A 14,765-nucleotide genomic window follows, 5' to 3' on the forward strand; every position below is an offset into this window, starting at 1 on the left:
CTGGATGTGAGATAATAAATTATGCACATATAAATCCTATCACTGATTTTACGTGGAAATTCGTGTGGTTATTATTCTTATGCTTGATTTAGTCATCTAGATGTGTCCTAGACACATCCTTTTTGTTGAGGAAGATGGTTTTTTTCGCCTGTTAGTATGACCCATTTTGTTCGCCAGGTCGATCCTTCGAGTACGGTCCATATGAGCGTCCTTCAAATTTTGACAGGTTTGGAAGAAACCATCGTGTGCAAGATTTCGAATATGAAGTCTATAATGCTAATTTACAAAGCACTTTCTACTTGCAAAGTAAGTATAAACAGAAGCAAACGTACACACTCTATGCCGTCACTGCATCAGTGGACTTGACACCTTTCAGCATTGCATCCGTCGGCTTAGGAGGAGCACTTGCATCCGAGACCTCGCTGTCCCTTCCCGTATCCCGGCTGCTGCTCGTGAACGTGCCGGTGCCGGTGCTGCTCGTGAATGTGCCGGTGCCGGTGCTGCTCGACAGTGTCCAGCCGCTAGAGCTGCCGCCGCTCGACACGTACTTGAATGGGTTCACCGGCGGCACGATGGCCATCTCCCCCTCCAGCATCCGCACCACGCTGCTCATCGTCGGCCGCGCCGACGGCTGGAACTGCACGCACCAGAGCGCCACCTTGCACATGGTCTCCGCCTTATCCCGGTCCGCCTCCCCGACGCCGGCGGCAGCGGACATGATGGACTCCATGTCGCCCTGCTCGTACTTGTCCCACACCCACTTGGGAAACCACTCGCGGCTCTCCTCCTCCAGCTGGGCGTCATAGTTCCGGCGACGCCCCAGGATCTCGAACAGCACCATCCCGAAGCTGTACACGTCGCACTTCTCCGTCGTCGGCAGCGCCATCCACAGCTCCGGCGCCGCGTACCCTGGCGTCCCACGCCCGCCGCCCGTCAGCGACGACATGTGCGTGTTCTCGCGCTCCCCGAGCCTGGCCAGCCCGAAGTCTGCCACCTTGGGGGTGAAGTCGGCGGTGAGCAGGATGTTCGGTGGCTTGATGTCGTAGTGCACGATCCTGTGCTGGCACTCCTCGTGCAGGTACCGGATCCCCTTCGCCGTGCCGATGGCGATGCTGTGCAGCGTCCGCCACTCGAGCCTCTCCCTCTTCTCGTCCTCTCCGGCGTCGCCGTCGCCGTCGCCGTCGTGATAGAGGTACTTCTCGAGCGAGCTGTTCTCCAAGTACTCGTAGACGAGCGCCTTGGTGTCGGGGTCGAAGCAGAAGCCGTAGAGCCTGACGAGGTGCACGTGGTAGGTCCGGCCGATGGTGCCGATCTCGGCCATGAACCCCTCCTGCACCTTCTTGTTCATGGACACCTTGAGCACCTTCACCGCCACGGGCAGCCCGTTGGGGAGCTCCCCCTTGTACACCACCCCGAAGCCGCCGGAGCCGAGCTCGGTGGAGTAGTTCCCGGTGCACGACGCCAGCTGCTGGGAGCTGAACCGCATCGGCTTCTCGTTGAGGATGTCGTGGAGGAACTTCTCCACGGGGCCGATCTCGATCACCACGTCGTTCACAGCGGCGCATGCTTCCAGCTCTCGGTTCCTTCTGTTGATCTCGTCGGAGATCTTGGCCATGAACTTCTTGTAAAATTTCATCCTCACACGCCGGCATCGTTTGATCATGATGATGGTTATCACTACCGCAACGGTCGCACAGACCACCGATACTGTATAAATCGAGACAAGAACGGAGTTATATTAGCTGGTGCAAAACTAATCAAGGACCAAACCCAGCAATTTATATCATCTAGATTCTAGAAAGACCTGCATAATTATTCTGTTAGGTACAGGCATATCTTACCAGTTGCAGTGACAGCTGCGGACATGTTTGCGATGCCCAAGCTCTGTCTCAAGGCCTTCTTACTTTCTGCACTATAGATGGCATTGGTCAGACAAGTAACAAACTTAGTAGTGGAGTTAGTGATGATGTTTTGGCTACTGACAGGTAAGTTTAGGTAACTGATTGCTGTACTAGAGCGTGCTTGGACTTGTACACAGTCTCTGCGTCATGGCATATGTCAGACGATTAAGAAAGAAGGCAGGGCCCTGATTGACACTAGGCAACCAACCATTGCTCTACGCTTGTACAGTCGGTTTGAGATTTTTTTACCACAGCTAGAACTAGAAGCCTAGAAATAAAATGGTCGAGCTAGTAATCCAGTCCGAACGGACCGAACCACTGACGCGACGCACTGATCTGCGGTTTTCAAGTTGAGAAAACCATAGCAGTTTGAAGAAAAACCGACCGAATTCAGAAAACTTAGCGGCAGCAAATTCAGAAAACCATAGAACAGGAACATCATAAACTGGCCGAAGAACAGCAGCAGTTGCAATGGCAGGAAAACTGTAGGACTGACACCAAGGCAGAGTAGAGGAACTTACTTTCTGTCAGGTAAGTATCTTCTTTCTTGCTTTCTTGCCTGATCTTCTTCGCGCTTTACCACCCGCCGACGAACCTCAGCACAGCTGAAGGAAGGATCCGTCTGATACATACATATAGGCAGGACGATGAGAGAGGAGGCCTCGCTCTTTTGTGTCGGAGCTCTCTGAGACTCTGACGGAGTGAGAGTGAGAGTGCGACCCCGGGAGGAGGAAGGAGATGAGTGAAGGAGGGCGCGCGCAGCCGCCCTTGACTAGGCGTCAAGCTATCAGTAACGAAGGTTCGAGCTCCCGGCAGTTGCCTGCCGGTGTTTGCTGCGGCTGCGTGGTTGTGGCACCTAGCTCTCATCCGGAATCCTGTGGCTCCGGTGGCGACGCCGGCGCTTCCCGGGGAGCTTCCGGCACGAACGGCGACGTGTGTGCTCTGTTCTGAATTCTGATTCTGATGGGCCCAACCCAATGGTAGCGAGTGCTGCAGTTTGACTGACGGAGTTCTCTCCCGACCTCTGTCTCGGTAGACGTTTTCTTGCGGGTCTGAGTAGACTTTTTCCTCGAAAGGAACTGACCTGACATTTGAATTCAAAAAAAGGAAATCTAACTAACTGCGCAGCATTTTGTCACTACGCGATTTGTATGTGCTCTCCTCTTCATGCATGCATGCATGCAATGATGTCATTAGTTTCGTTTTAAATTATCAAAATTTAATTTTTTTTATCTCTTAAACCGTTAATTCGATCGATGATCTGTTTTCGTCGTTGACTTTGTTTCGACGAAATCTTCAAAACTAGATCCCATATCGATACGTTTTGACAATTTTTTTTGCTCGTACTTACCATATTTGTTGCACTTACTTGTCATATTAGTAAGTACTTACTTGTCTGACAAAAAATAACTTAATCGCCATATTTTTTTGAAATGCACAAAATAGTTTTCTGCCAAAGTTGTATGTAAATATGACAAGTTGGTATATTTTAAATTGGCAAACACAATCTATGACATGTTTTTATATCATGTATAATGAAATCTGTTACAAGGCTTTTTGTACGAAACAACATTAAAAAGTGACAATCAAGTTATTTTTCTCAGGTAAGTAAGTGGTTAATTATATGATAAGTGGGTCTAAAAATGTGACAAGTATGAACAAAAAAAATAGTTGACGGAACATATCAACATGGGATCTAGTTTCGAAGAACTCGTCGCGAGAAAGTCAATGATGAAAAACGGATCATCGATTGAATTAACGGTTTTGTAGATAAAACTTTTTGAATTTCAAACATGAAAGGGAATCTTACGTGTGGTGTTGTATGTTTTCTATTCACCGGATAGCTCATCCATACGATTCATCGGACAACTTTTTTGGGACCAGAGAGTGATTGACTGGAGGTGCCAGACTTAAAATGCATTAGTGAGGAGATTACTTGGTCGCCGCACGGTAAGACTTATATACGGCGCCGCTACGGAGTGACGTCCACTTGAAAAAACCGTGGACCCTTTTCCCTCCTAAAATGCACAAGTTTGATCGGGAAACGCCAACGGAGCCCGGGCTACAGGGAGCTCGGTATATATCCCGATTTGTGGATGTGTTTGTTGGGGAGTAAAAACCACAAAACCACCACATTTTTAACGTGCTTAGCAAAAACAACCACTTCAAAAATCAAAGCACGTTCGACCCCACGATATTTTTGGCTTGCTTAGCAAAAAACCACCACTTCGGGAAATCAGAGCACGCGTGACATGTTTCACGCGACCACATTTTTAACGTGCTTAGTAAAAAACCACCACTTAAAAAATCAGAGCACGTTCACGCCACTACATTTTTGGTGTGCTTAGCAAAAAAAGCACCACCTCAAAAATGAGAGCACGTTTCACCCCACCAAAATTTTGACAGTGGCCAAAAACATTGAGCTGTAAGCATAATTTTGGGTGGCTAAGAAGTTACCTGGATGACGCGCCACCTAATGTTCATGTGACTGTTGTATGCAAAACCAGTTTCTCTAAAGGAAACAGAGGGCAAGATCATTCTCGCTCACTCCCTCAATCTTTTGAACAACTAAACAGCGGGGACCTCGGCCACCGCGTCCGACCGTCGGGAGGACGGGGGGCAGTGGGGAAGGGCGGGGGACGCGCCGACGACATGGCGAGGGAGAAAAGAGGATGCAAAGAAGAGTTAGAGAGAGGGACAAAACTTTTACTCGGCCGCCTCGAGTCGGAGTAAATATACTCGTGGGTTAGGGATTGGAGTATATATTTTTACTCCACTAACCGGTTTAATGGATTGGGTAGGTGAGACATAGAGGAGCAAAAACGAAATTATTCTCCCTTATGTTTGGATAGGGATCGGTTATAAATGGTCTTATGAATTTTCTGCAGATGCATTTAATACTCGAGATCAGAAGTATAATCAACTATTCGTTGATCTTGGGGAGTATATGTAGATCCGTAATGAAAACCAAAAGGCAAATACTTGAGTTGTAACCTTAAAAATAAATTTCATGTAAGAATTATGTATTTTTGACAACATAATTTATTATTTATCATGCGATATTGACATGTATAATTAACGTGCATAGATTTACACGTATTTAAGAATCCAAATTTTTGCTAAATGGCTCATAGAACAAGACATATGAGACTACCCACAATGGGAGTAACATAGGAACATAGATGCCACCTAAGCAAAAGATATGATGTGTCAACTAAGGGCATCTCCAACAGGTTGTTGGTTAGCTTGTTGATAAATATGCCATGTCATCAGCCAACACCTTAACATACAACTACTCCAATGGGTTGTATCTAGTTTGATCAATAAGATGTGAGGTAATAAGTAAGGTGCTCTCTCATTCTACATTGGAGCTTGTGCAAGGGTGTTGGTTAATTTACATACAACCTTGTTTTTTTTCCTCATTTATTCCATGACACATCATAAAAAATCCTATGTGTCAAAATTACCAACAACTATCTTACAACCATTGAAGATGCCCTAATTAGGCTGGTCATAGTGGGGGTATCATAGCTAGTAACATAATCTTGGGACTAGCAAACATGGTGATGTGGCAAGTAATTAAAGAAGAGAGAGGATATTGGAGTAACATAGGTAGATACCGTAACATGTTAAATGCTATGCTACTATGTGTCATGCATGTTAATAAATGAGATCACCTATGATACTAGTTTATATTACTATGCCCTATGAAGATAGTATCATACAATAGTAACATATGCATGCTACTACTATATGTTACTCTCCACTATGAGCAGCCTTAGAGCATCTCTAGTGGATGGTGTATATGGAGGTGGATGGTAAATATACACGTTGCAAACAGAAAAATGCTTCCCAGTGGAACGTGTATACGGGCGTGGAAGTTATACACGTCCATCCACGAGGCTACTCCTCGTGGAAATAAACACGAGCCAGCCACGCTCGTGGAGCTCGCGGTGCTGTGCGGGGCGGGGTGCGGGCGGGCTGCTGGCGGCGAGCGGGGTGCGGGGCGGGGTGCGGGCGGGCTGCTGGCGGCGCTGCGGCGGCGGGGTGCGCGGCACTGCGGTGGCGGGGTTCGGGCGGGCTGCTGGCGGCGGGCGGGCTGCTGGCGGCGCTGCGGCGGCGGGGTGCGTGCGGGGTGCGCGGCGCTCCTGATGCTCCCTGCTCCACCCGCTCGAGCTCGGCCTGCTGCAGGGCTTCGGCTCCGGGTACTCGCCGGAGACGAGGTTGGGGCCGTCGCTGTGGTGGCCCACCGGTCACCCTAGCGATGGGAATGGAATGAGGGAGGCACCCTCGAGTCCATGGACATCTTGGATGCCACGGGGAAGGCTGCCGGCGACGAGGGAGACGGCTGCAATGCGGCGAAGCTCCCCTGTCTTGTTTTCTGAACCTGTGTGCACTACTGAATCTCTGACCTGTTGGCTTCGACTGATTTATTTATGGTCCTTTCTTTGATTTTCGTTGGAGTTTTCAGTTTTCAACAGGTGTGGGCTCAATGGCTCATAGATACAGATCTTTGACTTGACTATATTTCAGAAAAGTGCGAGTACTGATAAACTCAGGTTTCTTGTCTTGTCAAGTATCGCAGGTGCTGGAATGATCAAGAAGGCATGGAGAAGAATATATGCTGGTAATATAGCTGTTCTATTGGATTGATGGATGTTCTGTAACTGTAAGTAATTATGCTCTTAGCTCTCTGTATGTATATAGCTCAGTTTGCTGCTACTGGTTAGCTACTGTACTGCTCAGGCTTATCTGAATATAGCCATATTACTCACTACTGGGCGTCTCAAAAACCTTTGTAAGCTTCCATGACTAACCCTCATGATCAGAATACAACACTCCATGCTCTGTATGGTCAAATGCTCAAATTCTAAAAATGGCTATCCATACCAGTTCGATAGTTTCAGAATTCCTAATTCTTCTCCCTAGTAAAAAACAAAAGGAGATGCACGTAATCATGAAGGCAAAGCCCCATAGCCATAGGGAACCACGAAAAGCATGTGGCTATAATACTGTAGCCGGAGTTCTTGGTTGTAGTGGGCTGTTCAAGACTATTGACGTGATCAGATGTGCATTCCATGAACATTCAACTGATTGGATATTCACACAGGCACATTGCTTTCAGATAATACATCATGTTGAAAAATAATTGAGCTTCAACAACTACCGGAAGAAAACTAACGTTGACTTGACTTGCAGGGTCTCTGGTTGCTTCTTGATGGCTCATGGCTTCAACAACCAGACTAGCATGATGCCCCACTTTCACCAACTCTGGTACTATTTTGATGATTTCAGATTCTGAAGGGCAAGCGAGAGCTACCTGCACAGGGCTGCCCTTTTTTCAGATTCTGAAGCGCGCAAGAAGGTCACCACAGGTCCAAATCTGGCCAGACCTACAGCGATTACAGACCAGGTGCCATTCTAATGATATTATCTCCTTCTATTTGGTTCTGTTCCTATTTCTCCTGTCAATATCCTAAGCTGGTCGATGAAGTATTGACCAGTTCTCCTTGCCATTAAATGCCAGGTAGGCGGTTCTCTGGTTTTAGTGGGTAAAGGTAACAAGGGAGCACCTCAAGTTGAAATCAGATCCAGCTACTTGTCATCAACAGCAAGCTAGCATACTCTCAGTCATACATATGACTCCATGAGAGTTCACGACCTCAACAGTTAAGCTTCAGTGCCAACATAACCACCCAAGCCATGAAGTCCTTTTTCCCCCGAGAATCCATGAGACTATTCTGATGATTTCAGATTCAGAAATGCACAAGGTCACCAAGCTCGATTGGATCTATGCCATCAGGCAGGTGCGTCATCCTTCCCTTGTTTTCTAGGGATCCTAGGCTGTACTCAGGTCGAGCTTCTTAATTTGTATGGCTCCAAGGTCTGGTGAGCTGACAGTGTCCAGGTTTTAGTTGCTACTCATTGTTTCCAGTGGTGGATCCAGCTCACTGACCGAGCATGGGCTGGGTCTATTGGTGGCGCCTCTGGCCAGCGTTTGCCCAGCAAAACATCATTGCTAACCCATATATTCACACTAATGCTTAGCGGAGCTCTGGTTGAGCCCGGGCAGCTACCAGGGGTCGCCGCGAGGTGCACCATCCCTGATTGTTTCCCTTGGATTAACAAAATATATGGAATCAATCTGCAGCACAGTTGTTGACAATTCTTTGTACTGGTGATATACCTAGCACACGATGAGCATATGCTCTTGAATTCTAGATACGCTAATGTGGAAATTTGTAGCCTCCTAAAGTCAATATTCTCTATGTGTGAGGGTCTCCTAAAGTGCACATGGCAGCTCCTTTTAATCAAAGTGGTTTTAGTTACAGTCATTGTATATTGATTTCTCGTAATGAGTAATAACTCCTCTAGTCCTTTGACATTATAGCTTTGCTCCTTATTTATTGATACATTTTCTTGTGGCTTAATCAACAATCCTAGCTATTTGTTTTCCATAAATCTGGAGATACTATAAGATATATGTTGAGAAAAATATAGAACTAAGTTACTCGGAGCTGTCCGGTATGTCAGATAGGCTTCCTCTTCGCCTCACTTGTTTAAATATTTGGGGCATTTTAATCTGAGATGTCGCCTACACGGAAGCGGAGCATATGTGGTCATTTAGTTGGTTGAGTGTCACTCATTCTTTCAGTCAATAACATTTAGTTTGCCATTGATGATAGCACAGTCCCAAGTGTTATAAAATTCTCATGGACCTGCATGTTGTAAGTTCTGTTTTTGGATTGATTATTATGTGGGTTAGCGTTAGATAGCTTAACTGTATGAAATCGAAGTTTAGGAGGATTACTTTGAAAGGTTCTGCTTATTTCACCACAGCAAGTGTTTTATTCCATTGTGGTTGGAGAGTTTTGAAGTGTTTCAGCAAGTGCTTGCTACTAACTAATGCATCACTTCATTTTGCAGTGGTCATTGTAATAATACCGAGGCAAATATACAACTAGGCCCCCACCCAACAGTGATACCTTAGCTATTCTCAGAAAGCGATGGCGGAGATTGTGATTCTTCTAGCCATTAAAAAGATTGGAACCGCCTTCGCAAATGGAGCGGCAGACCAGGCCAGCACATTGTTTGCAAAGTACGGGAAGCAAATACTAGAGCTACAGGGCAGCATGGGTCATGTTTTGAGGGAGCTTCGAGTAATGCTTGATATTCTTTGTCAAATGGATATCCGGAACCGCAATAATCAAGTATATGAGGGCTGGTTGGAGGAGGTACGGAAAGTAGCACATGTGATGGAGGACATGGTGGATGAGTACTTGTATCTTGTTGGTCACGAACATGATACAGGATGTTGCTTTTACCTGAAGAAAGGGTTTACAAAACCAAGATATCTGTTTTCTTTGAACCGAATTGCTTTCAAGGTGAAGGAAATAGAGAAAGACCTAACACACCTGTCTGAGACAAAAAATCGCTGGGTTCACATGATAAACAATGGGGATACTAGCAGCTCAAGTTACATTGTCAAGAGGTCCAAAGATCTAGCAAACATTTCACGATCCCTTGATGAAGAAGATCTAGTCGGTGTGGATAGAAACAGAGATAAACTTGAGCAGTGGTTGTTAAGTGACGATTTGGAACGCTCTGTGATAGCACTGCTTGGAATGGGAGGGCTTGGTAAAACTTCTTTAGCTGCAAATGTCTACAGGAAGCATAGATAGAAATTCCAGTGCCATGCTTGGGTCTCCATCTCTCAAACTTATTCTACAGAAAATGTATTGAGGAATATAATCAAGGAACTTTCCCGAGATAAAGACAGTGTGCTATCTAACACTGCGGCCATGGACATCACATGCCTTGAAGAGACACTGAGGAGATTTCTAGAGCAACGGAAGTATTTGATCATATTTGACGATGTTTGGACTCCTGAAGCATTTGATGACTTGTGTAGGGTGCTTATTAATAATGATAAGGGCAGCAGACTGATGATAACAACAAGGGAAGGCGGTGTTGCTGCACTTGCCTCTCGAGGACATACCTTAACACTGGAACCTTTACCAGAAGATAAGGCATGGGATCTCTTTTGTAGAAAAGCCTTTCCAAGAGATACAAATCATGAATGTCCCGCAGAATTGAATCCTTTGTCTGAGCAAATAGTTAGCAAGTGCAAAGGCTTGCCTCTTGTCATTGTGTTAGTTGGTAGCCTCTTGCGTGCCCGTGAGAAAACTGTGGAGGAATGGAGAAGAATAAATGCCCAACTGAGTTGGGAGCTAATCAATAATTCAAGACTCGATCACATAAGGAATGTTTTGCATCTGAGCTTCATCTACCTTCCAACACACTTAAAATGCGGTTTCTTATATTGCAGTTTATTTTCGGAAGACTATTGTTTCAAAAGGAAACAACTTATACGGTTATGGACAGCAGAGGGGTTCATCGAGGAGAGGGGTGAAAGCACACTAGAAGAAGTGGCAGAAGGCTGTCTGAAGGAGTTAATTGACAGAAACATGCTACAACCTGTGAAGAGGAACTCATTTGGTAGGATGAAAGAATTCAAAATGCATGATATCTTGCGGGAATTGGCACTTGACTTGTGGCCAAAGAACTGCTTTGGTGTTACATGTGAGGATAAGCATGGGGGCTCTTTTGAGAGGAATGGACGTCGATTGGTATTGCACAAACAAAAGAAGTATATTCAAAATTCATTTTCTAGTGTACGCCGACTTCGAACTTTCGTCACACTGGACAATAGTATGGTATCATTTACTCTACTACCCATGCTATGTAAGGAGTCAAGATATATGACAGTGCTAGAATTAAGTGGTCTATCCATTGAGAATATTCCATATGCTATTGGAGATCGTTTTAATCTCCGCCATTTGGGTTTGCGTGATTCAAAAGTGAAGATGCTCCCGAGGTCTGTTGAGAAGCTTTCAAATTTGCTGACACTGGACCTTCTTAGATCTGATGTACATGAGTTGCCTAGTGGGATTGTGAATCTGAAGAAGCTTAGGCACTTATTTGTGGAGAAAAGAGTTAATGCAGATTTGAGAGGGATTAAATGTTTCAGTGGTGTGCATGTCCCCAATGGTCTTGGAAATCTAACAAACCTACAAACGTTACAAGCATTGGTAGCACATGATGAGTCTATTAGACATTTACGGGAGCTGAGGCAACTGAGAAGCTTGAGGCTATTGGATGTGAAACGAATCTATTGTGGACGTATCGTCGAGTCTCTAGTTCAGATGCAGTGTTTGTCCCATCTTGATGTGAATGCAAGTGATGAGAATGAGGTTCTCTCGTTGAATGTCCTCCTTCCAAACCTGCAAAGGCTACGTTTGGGTGGACGACTAGCGGAAGGGGCGTTGGACGAGTCTCCTCTCTTCCAAGCTGTTGGGGGGCAGAACTTGCATGCTTTGAATCTATATTGGTCACAACTGAGAGAAGACCCCCTGCCATCCCTTTCTAGGCTGTCAAATTTGACGCATCTAGAATTCACCAGAGCATACAATGGAGAGCAACTAGCATTTCTCACAGGATGGTTTCCCAAGCTAAAGATTCTCTATCTGATAGACCTGCCTAATCTGAATCGGCTAGAGATACAGCAAGGTGCCATGGCGAGCCTGGAAAGATTATACCTTGTCAACCTCAGTGGCATGATGGAGGTCCCACCTGGCATTGAGTTCCTCATGCCCCTCCAGTTTCTAGGATTCTTTGAAATCACCAGCAACTTCTTTTGGTTGCTGGATCAATGTTCTGCAGTTCAAGGGACACAGTGGCGGTATACTCTCCGAGATTGACCTGCCATACTGGTTGGGAAATGTTTACGCACGCAGAGGTATAGCCACTCACCTACTAATTAGTACCAATTCTTGCTTCCTTTCTCGTCCCAAATCATAATACTTTAACATGTTGATGTGATAAGATGGGTTATGCAGGTCACCGGCTGGAAGAAAGATGCTTTGCAGATCAAGGAAAAGGGAAGATCTGATTCCAGTGTTAGTAGTGCCGCTGCTGACTATGCATTTTTTTGGGTATGCTGCTGAATGTGCATACTGTCCGGGTTTCCTTTGCTTGCTGAATATGCATAGTGTGTGGGTTTCCTCTGCTTGCTGAACATGCATCCTGTCTGGGTTCCCTCTGCGTTTTCAAGACGCACTATACTGTGCACCATTTTCTGCCTGTGCCACCTCCAGTAGGGTGTTGTTACTGCCTGTGTTTGCTACTTCTCCTACTGTTCCTGTCGTCGTGTGCATTTGCTTGTCAAGTGTGATAATATCTCCTACCGATTCGTGGCTTATTATAAGACTGAGAGCGAGTGCGGTTTCGTATTCAGAGTTTCAGAATACTTTTTCGCATTACTTCTTTGAACTGTCTGCTGCTGATTTCGTGTGCGCTTGTGGTGAACCTATTTCAGCTGTGGCTGTTAAATAAAAGATTTTATTTGTGATTCATAGTCAATGGTCAGGTATTCATTTTTATCTGCATGTCTGTTTTATTGCTATAAGCTTACTCTGTTCTGTCATGTGTCTTTTTTGGACATATGTGTCTTTTTTGGACATATGTGAGTGCTGTTTATTTTCTGGCTTACGGTCCTTATTTTCTTCAGCAATACACTGATGCAATGATGAGATCCACTTATGGACAATCATACAATATTTTGAAAGTCTGCTACAGCATGTTTATGTATGCCCTTAAGTTTTAAAAAATTCTTCAGCACATGGAGGAGACAATTGATGAGGTCATTTAACAAACAGTTTCCAGGGATCGACGAGCTCAAGTAACAATCTGTGACCAAAATACTTTCTAGGAGTAGATGATATGGACAGTCGCAGTAGAAGCAGAACCAAAAATACTTTCTAGATAACTTGCCAGGGAATTAATTCAGAAACTCGCAAATCCAAAGGAAATATGCAGACTTCCGACATGAGATATATTAGGTGTAAGCTGAAGGTGCATGTCCGGGCATGGGCATGTATCACAAAGCTTAGTTACAGTCTTGAAACATAATTACTCAGGACGGTAAGCTTTGACAACTACAGTAGTACTTGGCATTTAACTGTGTTTGCTGGCACATAATTTGCTGTTGCACCACCATGGGCATTATATTGTCATTGTCTAGCCTAGATAGTGCATGCAGCAGCTGCTAATTGGCGTTGACGACGAAAGTCCGTCATCGGTTCCTCCTTGAATTTCCTGTGGCTGATCAAGGTGTATTTTTTTTATCACACAGGTGGCAGGGGCTGTCAACGAAATCGCCATTTATTTGCAGAGAAGTCGATTGCAGGTGGGCGCAGGGCCACTCCTCCCAACTTTTCACTGGAATACTTCTGATACACCACCTTCAACTCGCTCCTTCGGGCGGTCGAGTGTGCGGTCACCAGGATCTTTACACAATCCCTGAAACCATCACAGAAATGTTAGTACCCCTGAAATCATCGCAAAAGCCACGAGGATTAGATCATTTAGGCTACAGTTGCATGCTTACGTTAGTTGTGATCCAGCGAAGCCAGTTTGGTGCTGGAGAGCTTCAGTCCATAGAGGGGTCTTCTTGAGTGTGAGCCTGGCTGCATAGACAGCAGCAGCAGCAACCATGGAGGGCTTGATCGGCACCAGCTCATACTGCATCAGCGCGAGTTCAGCAAAAAAGAACACCATGTTCTCCATCTGTATCCATCCAGATCCAGAGAGACAAACTTGAGTACACAAACTCTCTGCTTTACCATGCAAATACATATAATTTACATATATATGGTGTATTTTTTTTTTTACCTCCTTGTCGTTCTTCGTATCCGAGGAAGACGCTGATCTGGCAAAGCGCACAAGGAACACATAATGTGTAGGAACTGATAGGCTCCATTCAAGCGTATTCAGAATGGCCTTCTCCATCCTCAGTATCTGCTCCCTGCTGTAGACATCGTTTGCTATAGAGATGAAAACCTCCATCTGCATGTGTACAAACAATCAGAACATGGACACTCATACACTGCGAGCAAGGCGGGGTCAAGGGGAAGGGGATAAGTTTTCATTCACTCTACCTCTGGAGCCCAGACCTCCTCCTCCTCATACTTGCAAGCGATCAGTAGGGAAGTGGAGCCAACCAGCTGCAGCTCCCCCCGAATCACGGGCTGCATCGAGAGGTATCGGTCGATGATGTACACCGCGAGGTAGAGGGTCTCCGGCATGAGATCAAGCTCTTCATGCGCTTCTATTATCCAGTCGACGAGGATGCCCCGCATCCAAGCGCCGAGATCCGCCTGGGAGTCGATGTAGTCGCAGGGGCGGCACTCATTCTGCAAGGGGACGTGCAAGAAATATCACCTTCAGAGACACGCAGCAGACCACAGGGGTTTGCACACGCTACCCAAGAGTCAATAATCATGCAGTTACCTCGGCAACTTTGTAGAACTTGTAGATATCCTCTATGTAATCCGCGACCCCTAGCTGGTTGTCGACGTCAAGCACATCGATGTCTTGATTCACTTGTCGATGTTGGTTGCTTGTTCCAGCCGCAAGCTGGCAATGCAATGGTGGATCAGAATCATTGCACAGTTTTATGATATACATTGGTTTTTAATGAAACCAAATGACTTGTTTGACAAAGCTTACGGGAAAGTGAATACTAATCTACAAGGTAAAACTCTCTCCAAGTGCAGTTTAGCTAGGGCAAACCACCCATGCATGTTTCCTAAACAAGCCCAGAAAGAGAGGAGGCACGACTATCAGAGAGGAAGGAAACGACAGTTCAAAGCATCCCTAGCAAAGCTTAATTTGTGCCCACCAGAAGCAGCATCAGATGGAGGTTTATGTTACTAGCTAGGATGTAATTAAGAAGTCGTTTTAACAAAGTGTTTGGTGACAGAGTAGCACCTTAGGGCGTGATGAGGGGGGCACAGAGGCGAG

At 45.7% G+C, this 14,765-nt stretch overlaps 2 protein-coding genes and 1 pseudogene across 3 annotated transcripts; 1 reads left to right on the forward strand and 2 right to left on the reverse strand.

The window, feature by feature from the left end:
• Positions 1 to 227: 227 nt before the first annotated feature.
• Positions 228 to 2,892, reverse strand: LOC123428079 (G-type lectin S-receptor-like serine/threonine-protein kinase SD2-5). 2 transcript variants are annotated; one of them, XM_045112244.1, is made up of 3 exons: positions 2,423 to 2,892; positions 1,842 to 1,912; positions 228 to 1,707 (listed from the first exon to the last, which is right to left on the reverse strand). In XM_045112244.1, the coding sequence occupies exons 1-3, from the start codon at positions 2,530 to 2,532 to the stop codon at positions 338 to 340; spliced, it is 1,551 nt and encodes a 516-aa protein (XP_044968179.1). In that variant the 5' UTR covers positions 2,533 to 2,892; the 3' UTR covers positions 228 to 337. The 2 variants fall into 2 exon arrangements, with proteins under 2 accessions (XP_044968179.1, XP_044968180.1); XM_045112245.1 differs by having other exon boundaries at positions 1,842 to 1,907; positions 2,423 to 2,512.
• A 4,244-nt stretch (positions 2,893 to 7,136) lies between these two features.
• On the forward strand, positions 7,137 to 12,316 carry LOC123428081 (annotated as a pseudogene).
• A 778-nt stretch (positions 12,317 to 13,094) lies between these two features.
• On the reverse strand, positions 13,095 to 14,407 carry LOC123428083 (cyclin-B1-1-like). Its single transcript, XM_045112247.1, has 4 exons — positions 13,901 to 14,407; positions 13,635 to 13,808; positions 13,351 to 13,529; positions 13,095 to 13,262 (listed from the first exon to the last, which is right to left on the reverse strand). Exons 1-4 carry the CDS (start codon positions 14,099 to 14,101, stop codon positions 13,109 to 13,111), a joined length of 708 nt encoding a protein of 235 aa, XP_044968182.1. The 5' UTR covers positions 14,102 to 14,407; the 3' UTR covers positions 13,095 to 13,108.
• Between the last annotated feature and the right edge of the window lie 358 nt (positions 14,408 to 14,765).

Source organism: Hordeum vulgare, chromosome 2H (genome assembly GCF_904849725.1).
Source record: "Hordeum vulgare subsp. vulgare chromosome 2H, MorexV3_pseudomolecules_assembly, whole genome shotgun sequence".
Classification (NCBI taxonomy): Eukaryota; Viridiplantae; Streptophyta; class Magnoliopsida; order Poales; family Poaceae; genus Hordeum; species Hordeum vulgare.

Excerpts from the sequence above, each read along its gene's own strand:
- LOC123428083 (XM_045112247.1), bottom strand. The coding sequence starts at position 14,101 with ATGCGGGGCATCCTCGTCGACTGGATAATAGAAGCGCATGAAGAGCTT. Across the intron at positions 13,530-13,634 it reads ATACGAAGAACGACAAGGAG|ATGGAGAACATGGTGTTCTT; the intron begins GTAAAAAAAAAA and ends GGATGGATACAG. Across the intron at positions 13,263-13,350 it reads TTCGCTGGATCACAACTAAC|GGATTGTGTAAAGATCCTGG; the intron begins GTAAGCATGCAA and ends TGATGGTTTCAG.
- LOC123428079 (XM_045112244.1), bottom strand. The coding sequence starts at position 2,532 with ATGTATCAGACGGATCCTTCCTTCAGCTGTGCTGAGGTTCGTCGGCGG. Across the intron at positions 1,913-2,422 it reads AGATACTTACCTGACAGAAA|TGCAGAAAGTAAGAAGGCCT; the intron begins GTAAGTTCCTCT and ends TGCCATCTATAG. Across the intron at positions 1,708-1,841 it reads CGCAGCTGTCACTGCAACTG|TATCGGTGGTCTGTGCGACC; the intron begins GTAAGATATGCC and ends CGATTTATACAG.